Source organism: Clupea harengus, chromosome 5 (assembly GCF_900700415.2).
Source record: "Clupea harengus chromosome 5, Ch_v2.0.2, whole genome shotgun sequence".
In the NCBI taxonomy this organism is placed as follows: Eukaryota; Metazoa; Chordata; class Actinopteri; order Clupeiformes; family Clupeidae; genus Clupea; species Clupea harengus.
Window position 1 is genome coordinate 15,787,145 of NC_045156.1, and position 10,781 is coordinate 15,797,925.

Consider the following 10,781-nt stretch of genomic DNA (forward strand, 5'->3'; position numbering starts at 1 on the left):
CTTTAAATCGCTGCTAATGTTTTAACCGGGAGAATTAGTCTTTCATCACGGACGCGAATGCAAATAGAATTGGCGAGGTGGCGCTCTGAAATTGGGGTCATACTAATTTGCCAAACTAAGCATCATCGCTCCGGCAACACGGAAATTTATTCAGCGGCGGGAGGGAGGCCTTCTCCTGATTATGGCACTTGTAATTACGGCTAGGAGTGATTCTGCCCGTCCGCGGGCCCTCCCTTCTCCCTCACGGCGCGCCAGAAAGAGAACGTGTCGGAGAAAATACACAGGATTTAATTATACACGAATTAAAGTTGGTAATGAAATTGGCCATGAACAAACTACAAATAGCAGATGAAAAGGGAGGCCTCTCCCTGGAGGGGCTCATTGGAGATGGGGGCTGATTAGTGAAATTTAAAGTCTGGGGGAAAAAGGACTGTGGGGGAGGTGGGGTGGGGGGGGGCGGGTGTAGATTTGGGGGGGGCGGGGGCAGGGTGCATCCTTCTCTTATTTGTAGCGTGGAGAGATAGAACACCCCCCCCCCTCCTCCTGTGAGTTTTTTTCTCTGTCTAGTTATTGTTTTGTTGCTGCAGCAGCTAGAGTGTTACATCGCGAACATTCTCATAATTGTTAGTGTGTGTGTGTGTGTGTGTGTGTGTGTGTGTGTGTGTGTGTGTGTGTGTGTGTGTGTGTGTGTGTGTGTGTAAAACGAAGCTGTGGTAAAAATCCATGCAGTCGACTCGTGTGTGTGCTGTATGGTGTTCCCTTGCGGTGAGGAGAGGGTGGTGTGTGTGTGTTGTATGGTGTTGGCTTGCGGTTTGTAAGATGGGGAGATAAAACTAGCTGAGACGATCCCCAAGTCTGCCCACAAAGCCACAACCCTCATGTTCCACTTCTCGCCTCGCCTCTCCTCTCCTCTCCTCTCCTCCCCTCTCCCCCTCTCCTCTCCTCTCCTCCCATCTCCTTCTCTCCTCTCCTCTCCTCTCCTCTCCTCTCCTCTCCTCCTCTCCTCTCCTCTTCTCTCGTCCTTTTCTATACTGTCCTTTCCTCTCCTCTTTTCCCCTCCTCCCATCTCCTCCCCTCTCCCCCCTCTCTCTTTTTCTCTCTTCCATCTCTCTCTCTTCTATCCCTCTCTCTCTCTCCTCCAGTGGTTTTAATTAGAGAGGAGGCTGTGACTGTATTGTGATATTGTGACGGTTAAGAATGGACCCTAATTACTCCTCATTGTCTTAAACTGTGTTATGCCACACAGCTGAGTCTCTGCACTCACAAAGATCATTGTGCTAATCTGTGAAAATGACCCCACTTTCTCTCTCTCTCCCTCTCTTTCTCTCTCTCTCTCCCTCTCTTTCTCTGTCTCCCTCTCTCTCCCTCCCTCCCTCTCTCTCTCTCCCTCTCCCTCTCTCAGAATGCCGTGCGCCACAACCTGAGCCTGCATAAGTGTTTTGTGCGCGTGGAGAATGTCAAAGGGGCCGTGTGGACCGTGGATGAAGTGGAATACCAAAAGAGGAGACCACCAAAGATGACCGGGTGTGTGTCAGGGTCAGCAACAACCTCACATAAGTCTACACAAGTCTCTGGTGTCTGTGTGTGTGTGTGGGTGGGTGCGGGTGTGTCTGTGTGTGTGTGTGGGTGTGGCTGTGGCTGTGTGTGTGTGTCTGTGTGGGTGTGTGTGTGTGTGTGTGTGTGTGTGTTAGGTGGGGATCACATTGAAAAACTGAAGTGGCAGGGGAGATGCGTAACGCAACGCGCAGACCATAATAATTCCATTAGTTTAAACATTTAGTTTAAAGTTCTGTGTCGTTGCTAAGTGACGTGAAGTACTCATTTCTGTACAGCGTAAAGTACCATTCTGCCACCATAAATAATCTTGCTGCTGGGATTGGTCAGAATGCCTGAGATGTTGCTAGGATACATTGAATTGACACTCATGATTGTGGAGTTTGGCTCTGGAAGCTGAGCGGAGTTCAATTGGAATCAGCAGTCTGCTCCCGCGCCATTAGCTCCACGCTAGCAGGGTCAACCGCACCCACACACACACACACACACACACACACTCTGCTCCCGTGTCATTAGTGCCACGCTAACAGGGTCAACCGCGGGGCTCCGCTGGAGAACCACCGCAAACAGAAAAGCCTAGAAAATCTACTGCTTTTACCGCTACTGCAGATCGGTGTGATCCCCACCTTAATGGAACTAGGACTGTGTGTGTGTGTGTGTGTGTGTGTGTGTGTGTGTGTCCCTCAGATGTGCATATTGCTATCAGAGTGGAGAGCAGGGCCGTCTTGCCTTTCTGTGTGTGTCTGCGTGCGTGTGCGTATGTGTGTGTGTGTGGAATCACATGCCATGTTGTGTGTGTGTGTGTGTGTGTGTGTGTGTGTGTTTGCTCCCTCTGTGTCCACAGCGTTTAGTGTTGTGTGTGGGCGCAGCAGAAGGCGTGTGTGTGTGTGTATGTGTGCGCCTGCTAGCTTGTGTTTGTACAAACAGATGTTACACGCCTTTTCAAGCGCTGCCACGGACACCACGGCAAATTACCACGGCGACGGCCTGCTTGCCAGACTTCAGCCCCGCAGCTCACTGACTGGAAACAAATGGGAGACTGAGCCAAGTGTGTGTGGTGTGTGTGTGTGTGAGTGTGTGTATGTGACTGTGTGTGTGTGTGTGTGCTGCTCTGGGCCAACAGAATGCCTGTGTTTACAGACATGACTGGTGTTTGGTGACTGGTGTTTGTGTAACCGTAGTGTGTGTGTGTGTTTGTGTGTTTATTTGTGTGTATGCTTGTCTCTGGTGTCTGTGCAGCTGTGTGGTATTGCCAGACATTGTTTTCAAGCACAGAAACAACTTTGTTTTAGTAAAATAATTCTTTGAACTCCAAAATGTATTTTTATTGGAAATAACTAATAATGAATTGATGCATCATGTGCACGTTTTTGTAAAATTTCACTAAATGTGTGTGTGTGTGTGTGTGTGTGTGTGTGTGTGTGTGTGTGTGTGTGTGTGTGTCTTGCAGAAGCCCCACCCTTGTGAAGAACATGATTTCAGGCCTCGGTTTCGGATCCCTCAACGCCAGCTACCAGGTGAGTGTTGCCCCCGTAGCACAGTGACACACACACACACACACACACACACACACACACACACTCCCGCCACGGCTGAAATAAAGAAATTAAGTCTGGATCAAAAGCACAAGGGCACTGATATCAATTTCCTGTTATAATTAGCACATTCCCAAACCTCCTACACACACTCTTCCCATGACACACACTCACACACGCCTGCACACACACACACACACACACAGGCACACCGATGATTTATAGCATCAAGTATTTGTCAATTAAGGTCACTGCATAAAATTAGTGTCTGTCCCAGAAAAATCTCTTAAAGCTGCAGTGTCATAGCTGCCTTCTCTCTTCTGCCTCATACGCAGAAACCACGCTTTGTGGGTGTGTGTGTGGGTGTGTGTGTGTGTGTGTGTGGGTGTGTGTGTGTGTGGGTGGGTGTTTTGTTTTTGTTTTTTTACAGAGTTGATGGATTGAGATGAGTTTGTGGTGGTGTCCTTTTCCGGCCTCTTCATATCTTTCTTTTGCTTCCTTTCACTCTGCCTTTCTGTGTGTGTGTGTGTGTGTGTGTGTGTGTGTGTGTGTGTGTGTGTGTGTGTGTGTGTGTGTGTGTGTGTGTGTGTGTGTGTGTGTGTGTGTGTGTGTGTGTGTGTGTGTGTGAGTGTGTGTCTTTCTCCCTTTCTTTCTCTGCATCTCAACATCTCTGTCTGTCTCCCACTGTCATCTTTACACTCATCCATCTCTGCTGACGACAGTGGAGTCAACAGTGGCAACGCTCGTCACACACACACACACACACACACAGCCAAACAACCCAGCTAAACAGGGATCAGTCCACACAATCCCCTACCTCACACTGTGCCACACACACACACACACACACACACACACACACACACACACACACACACACACACACAGGCAGTGCCCCAGTCTACCCTGTCCCCCCTGACTCTGCGTGCCATTGCTATGGAAATGGAGGCAGCCATGCAGAAACGGCCACACACAAACAAGCGTCTCGCTACAAAGGCACACTCCGACACAAACAAGCGTCTCGCTACAAAGGCAAACATGCAGTGGCACCGTCCCCAGCTACCAGCCTGCTCACTCAAGCACACGCACACGCACACACACACACGCGCGCACACACGCACGCACACACACACACACACACACACACACACACACTCTTTTACTTTCTCTCTCTACTTTTCAGGCCAGTGTCCATTTCATGTTTTGAATCACAGAGGTCTGCTGTTGATTTTAACTTAACAAACTCCTTTAACTGAATTTAAAACATCTCTATTTCGATGTGTTTTTAGTAAAAAATGACGTGTGTGTGTGAATCTTCTGTAGTGTGAGACACACAGCTCTGGATGGGACCAGTCTGAACCCTCTAGTGTGAGACACACACACACACACACACACACAGACGCACACACACACACACAGCTCTGAATGGGACCAGTCTGAACCCTCTAGTGTGACACACACACACACACACACCAGTCTGAACCCTCTCTGCTCCTCTTCAGCAGCACATCAAAAACAAGAAATTACAGACCACCTAGGGCCACCTTATAATAAGGCTGCATCCTGGCCAGGTCACTTTCCACACACACACACACACACACACACACAGTAGTGGCCACCACCACAGCCGTATTCAAACCACTAATTACATGCCTACCGCTTCAACTTTCGGCCATCGAGGAGCCCCACTGTAGATGAGAGACACACACACACACACACACATACACACACACACACACACATATACGCTGGTGCTCTGCAGAGTATAATTACAAAGCAAGTGTGTGTGTGTTTGTGTGTGTCTTCAGCTTCATAGAGAGATTTCCGGAAAGCTCAAAACACACACACACACACACACTAATGAATACACATATGGCAACTTGGAATTCAAGTGTGTAAAACTGGAAAGATTATTTTTCAGTCGTGTTTAATTAAAAAATTTCCTTCATCAACTTCATATCAGTTATGACTGAAACATCATAAAATGACACCTCCTATAAATTCAAACACACACACACACACACACACATAACACACTCCGTCTCTCACCCAATAGCCTTCATATTTCAGGCTGCACATCTGTTGCAATTAGCCCGTATTTGACCTAGGGTGAACAATGAACAGTTCCTCCAGGGTTCAGACGTGTGTGTGTGTGTGTGTGTGTGTGTGTGTGTGTGTGTGTGTGTGTGTGGCACTCTCAGTCATTCCTTTTTTTTCTCTGTCTTTGGCGAGTCCCCACATTTCAGAGTTTTACGGTCGTTTGCGTTGGCATGGGATGCCCATAAAATTCTCAGTTCCACTCCTCCTCTTGGGTTTGGGTGTGTGTGTGTGTGTGTGTGTGAGAAGGGTGTTTCTGGTGCAGACAAACTGACCAGAACGTATCTTGCTAAGTTTTCCATCAGCCATGAAATGTCAGTGCCTCTGGATGTGTGTGTTTCTCCTTCAGCCCTGTGTGTGTGTGTGTGTGTGTGTGTGTGTGTGTGTGTGTGTGTGTGTTTCTTCTTCACCCCTGTCGCTCACTTCCTGCAGAACTACCCGCCCTTCTCCCCCACTCAGTCCTTCCACTCTTTAACACCTAATGACCAATGCAAGGATTTAAAAGGCACAATTTAGTTTCACTCACACACACACACACACACACACACACACACACACACACACACACACACACACACACACAGGACTTTAATGACATGTACATGCTGGGCAGTATAACTCAAACACTGCGAGTTTTTCCTTTTTTCATTTTAAGAAAAATAAACAAACTGAACTTCCCTTTTTAACCTCTCAGATCTTACTGACAAAATGGCCTAAATGTTACTGAGAAAAAGCAGACACACAAACACGCACGCACGCACTCGCACGCAGAAAGAAAGAAAGTGATTTTCAGCGATGAGTGTGTGAGTCCGTCTGCAGTCGGTAGCTGCGAGTGTTAGGCTGCTGCTGCAGGAGCGCAGCGATCCGTGGCTGATTGGAGCGAGAGAGTCTAAAGCAGCAGAAGACGGAGGGAGAGAGAGAGAGAGAGAGACAGAGAGAGAGAGCGAGCGAGAGCAGGCAGGCAGGCAGGCAGGCACACTGGGGAAAAGTGAGGAGCAGGAGCCCCCTAGTGGCGCAGCACTGGGAACTGCAGGCAGACAATAGCGAGCGCAGCTGGCGTGTGTGGTGTGTGTACTGAGGCTGGAGGGTGAGTGTGTGTGTGTGTACTGAGGCTGGAGGGTGAGTGTGTGTGTGTGTGTGTGTGTACTGAGGCTGGAGGTTGAGTGTGTGTGGAGGGAAGACTGCTGTCTTCAGTGGGAGGAGAGGAGTGGTGGAACGTCACCTTAAAAATGCTGTTTATCCAAATTGGAAAATTTAAACAAAGATTAATCTGAACCGTGAGTCGGGTTGTGTGTGGCATATTTTCACACACACACTCACACACACACACACACATCATATTCACTCTCACACACATCAGTGTTTCTAACATGGACACACAGTTTTTGTGCTTCTCCCTACCTATTCTCTGCGTGATCAGGCATGTGTGTGTGTGTGTGTGTGTGTGTGTGTGGGTCTGCAGCCTCCTACACCTCATAGCTGTGTGTCTTTATACACTCATAAACACCTTTAACTACCTGCCCCGCACAGCCTCGTCGGCCCAAAACAGCTAGGCACACACACACACACACACACACACACAACCCCCCCCCCCCCCCCCCCCACACACACACACACACACACACACACACACACACACACACACTTAAGTTACCAACTCATAGCCTCATGACCTCAGTCACTTCTCACACACACACACACACATAGTGACTAACTCCAGGCTCTCTCTAGTCTGCCCTGAGAGAAGAGTGTTGTGGTTTAGTGGAGATGAAAAAAAATCCGAGGTGGTTGTCATGGAAATTGCTCGTGCTTCAGTTTCTGTTGTCTAGGAGAGTTCATAGCACAAGATCCCTCTCCCACCTCTGTCACACACACACACACACACACACACACACACACACACACACACACACACACACACACACACACACACACATGCCTCCTGTTGTCTAGACTCTTCTGTGTTCCATCCACTTCACATAAACCACAGAGTGGGCCAAGTGCATCATGGGTGATTTAGGGCAAAAGTCTGAAAAGATTCCGCCTCTCTGGGGGTGAGGTCAGTGAGCTCGGTCCAGGTGTGTGTGTGTGTGTGTGTGTGTGTGTGTGTGTGTGTGTGTGTGTGTGGGGGGGGGTGTGTGTGTGTGTGTGTGTGTTCTGAGTGTGAGTGTCTGTGTGTGTGTGTGAGTGTGTGTGTGTGTGTGTGTGTGTGTGTGTGTGTGTGTGTGTGTGTGTGTGTGGGGGGTGTGTGTGTGTGTGTGTGTGTGTTCTGAGTGTGAGTGTCTGTGTGTGTGTTCTGAGTGTGAGTGTGTGTGTGTGTGTGTGTGTGTTCTGAGTGTGAGTGTGTGGTTCTGAGAGGGGACCCGGTGGCCCTCCGTAATCATGGCTACTCGTGGCTGCCCACAGAGTCACCCCGCACCCCCTCCGCGCCCGTAGGGCACCTCCTCGGCGCCCGTGGGTCATGGCAGAGAGTGGACGGAGCGTGGAGTGTTTGGTCACTCCCGTGTCCACTCTCTCCACTCCCCATCGCGGCTCCAGCGACTCTCACTGCCTTTCAGCCGGGAATGTTTGAGAATGTTCGGGAATGTTTGGGAACATACACTGATTCTGTCCCTCTGTCCCGCCCCAGGCAGGCACGACCCAGACTCCCTGAATTTACATGAACTGACTTTAGAGTGTTGAACTTCCACTTCCCTTCACAAACTGACTTTAGATTTTTGAATGTCCGTCCTCTCCTTCAACTGACATCTAATTGTGTGTGCTTCATTTCATAGTGTGTGTGTGTGTGTGTGTGTGTGTGTGTGTGTGTGTGTGTGTGTGTGTGTGTGTGTGTGTGTGTGTGTGTGTGTGTGTGTGTGTGTGTGTGTGTGTGTGTGTGTGTGTGTGTGTGTGTGTGTGTGTGTGTGTGTGTGTGTGTGTGTGGACGGATGGAATTAATTTGTACCCATATATTTGTGTGTTTGTGAGTGGGATTGATGTGTATCCATATGTGTTTGTATGGGATTAACTTGTACCCATATATATGTGTGTGTGTATATGGGATTAATTTGTCCCCATATGTGTGTGTGTCCGGTGTGTGTGTGTGTGCAGGCAGCACTTACAGAGGGCAGTCTGAACCTGTTCAACAGCTCAACAATGGTGAATACCAGCACCGTCCTGTTTGTGCATGCTGGTCTGCATTGGGTACAGATGTGGATATGAAGGTATTTTAACACGCTCGTGTGTGTGTGTGTGTGTTCAGGCGGCGCTTGCGGAGAGCAGTCTGAGCCTGCTGAACAGCCCCTCTCTGGTGAACAGCACAGGAGGCAGCCTCAACATGCTCCACGTCGGACACGATGACGTCAGCAGCACCGTGGAGCAGGTCAACAGCAACGGCAGCTGCAGCCCTGGCCTCTCTCCACAGCAGTACGGGTAAGCACTATATTGAAATAATATATACATTATATACATTATATACAGTAGTATAACTCTCTCCACAGCAGTACGGGTAACTATACGCACTAATATTTAAATAATATATACATTATATACAGCAGTATAACTCCCCCCCACAGCAGTATGGGTAACTATACGCACTAATATTTAAATAATATATACATTATAGAACTATATACAGTAGTATAACTCTCCCCACAGCAGTACGGGTAACTATACGCACTAATATTTAAATAATATATACATTATATACAGCAGTATAACTCCCCCACAGCAGTATGGGTAACTATACGCACTAATATTTAAATAATATATACATTATAAACCTATGTAGAGCAGTATGGGATAGCAACAATACACTAATTATGTGTTCGAATATACACAACATTGCAGACCCTAATACTCATATTACAATAATAATACAATAATAACATTGATAAAATACTAATATTACAATAATAATACAATAATTATATCAATAAAATACTAATGTATTACTTAAGTATTCTTAAGTGAGCACTCACAATGCTCTAAGTATATCCCTTGTATACCTAAATACCCTTGTTATACCCCAGATTAATTTCTCATTTGTCAGTGTTATTTTTTAAGTGACTTGTGTTGTGGTGTTATGAAGTCAGTAAGATATCAGTCTCCGCTAGTCCATGATGTCTGACGTGTGTGTGTGTGTGTGTGTGTGTGTGTGTGTGTCAGACACCAGATCCATGTGAAGGAGGAACCCACTGAGATGGAGGAGGACTGCAGGCCCGTGTCCCTGATGGCCAGCGTCTCCCACAACCTGAGCATGGCCGCCGACATGGAGCGGGACATGGAGGAGGAGCTACCCACGGAGGAGCTGGAGTAGATTGGCTGACGGCTGAAGAGGGGGGCGGCGCCTTGCGGCCTCAGCTGCCCCCTATATATAAGGAGGAGGATGAGGAGGAGAGATGAAATGACCACAAACCAAGTGAGGAAGAAAAAAAAAAGATTGGAAACAACAACAATGTCAAATAAAACCAAAACAGGGTTAGACCTTACCTGCTCTTAAATGCAAAAATGACAGAACACCACTTTATTTTACACCCCCATTTTAGAATGCCCCTCTTTCTTTCATCCTGTAAGTGTATACAACCCCAAACCCCCCCCCCTCCCAACCCCGACCCTGGATCTCCCAACACAAGCTCTTTGTCCACCGCAGTCCCATAGTTACAGTATCCAGGTGGAGTCATAGAGATGGTTGTCACGGTATCCAGGGGGATTGTAGTTGTTAAGTTGTTGTTCAGTGCTGGTGTTGCTTTGGAACCAGAAAAAGTTCAATATACATACAGGTGTGTGAGTGTTTGCTAGGCATACACATAAGGTTGTCATTGTTTTTAGGTCCCCAAGAGTTCTATCTCTCTTGTTTTTGTTTTTGTTTGTTTTTTTAGTGCTATTTTTTTTTTTTGTATTGCGTACAAACACTGCTTTTGCTTGCGGACGGAAGAACAGCGGTGGCCCTGGCGCAGACAGATGGACTATTTTAACCCTGCGCACCCCGAGGGCCAGGGACCTCCACAGGGGGCCGGTCTGAGAGGGACGCCACGGCACTGACAAAGTTGATCATTTTATTAGAAGGCGACAAGTGAGAACTCACGCATCCACATGGCCAACAAGAAAGACTCTGAACGCCACGTCCTCGTCCACCTGAGGCACCCCTGTGTGTGTGTGTGTGTGTGTGTGTGTGTGTGTGCACGCTGTGTGTGCTGTGTTTCTGAAGTCAGTGTGGGCTGGTGAAATGAGAGGGGGGGGGGGGGGGGACTCTCTATCTAGGGGCAATGTTAGCCTTGGAGATCAGGCATAGACTGTTGGCCCCTGGGAGAGAGCGAGCGAGCGAAGGAAAGATGAAAGGAAGGGAAAAAAGGCCCCTGTCTGTTCCTCTTTCTGAGGGGATCAACACGCTTCAAGAAGCAGCAAGAATGTTCTGGGTTTTTCACCCCTTCTTTTGTCAAAAAAAAAGGACAAAGAAAAACAATCCTCCCTCATACACACACAAATAAATACACAAAGGAGAAAGAAAACGATGTTGGAGGGAAAGGATCTTTGGGGGGGGGGGCCTTCTGTCCCCCCCACCTGAGGGACGACTGGGTGTGTGTGTGCTGGCTGGGTGTGTGTGTGCTGGCTGAG

At 48.2% G+C, this 10,781-nt stretch overlaps 1 protein-coding gene across 15 annotated transcripts in view; it reads left to right on the plus strand.

Moving 5' to 3' along the window:
• foxp4 (forkhead box P4) overlaps positions 1-10,267 on the plus strand; it is a 156,085-nt gene extending 145,818 nt beyond the window's left edge. For 9 of the 15 annotated variants that reach the window (XM_031567857.2, XM_031567845.2, XM_031567847.2 and 6 more), the window contains 5 exons: positions 1,403-1,536; positions 3,005-3,071; positions 8,277-8,324; positions 8,428-8,597; positions 9,333-10,267. In XM_031567857.2, the coding sequence (XP_031423717.1) occupies positions 1,403-1,536; positions 3,005-3,071; positions 8,277-8,324; positions 8,428-8,597; positions 9,333-9,483 (570 nt within the window). In that variant the 3' untranslated portion in view covers positions 9,484-10,267. The remainder of the gene's footprint in view (positions 1-1,402; positions 1,537-3,004; positions 3,072-8,276; positions 8,325-8,427; positions 8,598-9,332) is intronic. The other 6 variants (XM_031567851.2, XM_031567860.2, XM_031567858.2 and 3 more) reach the window with 3 other exon arrangements.
• Positions 10,268-10,781: the final 514 nt, after the last annotated feature.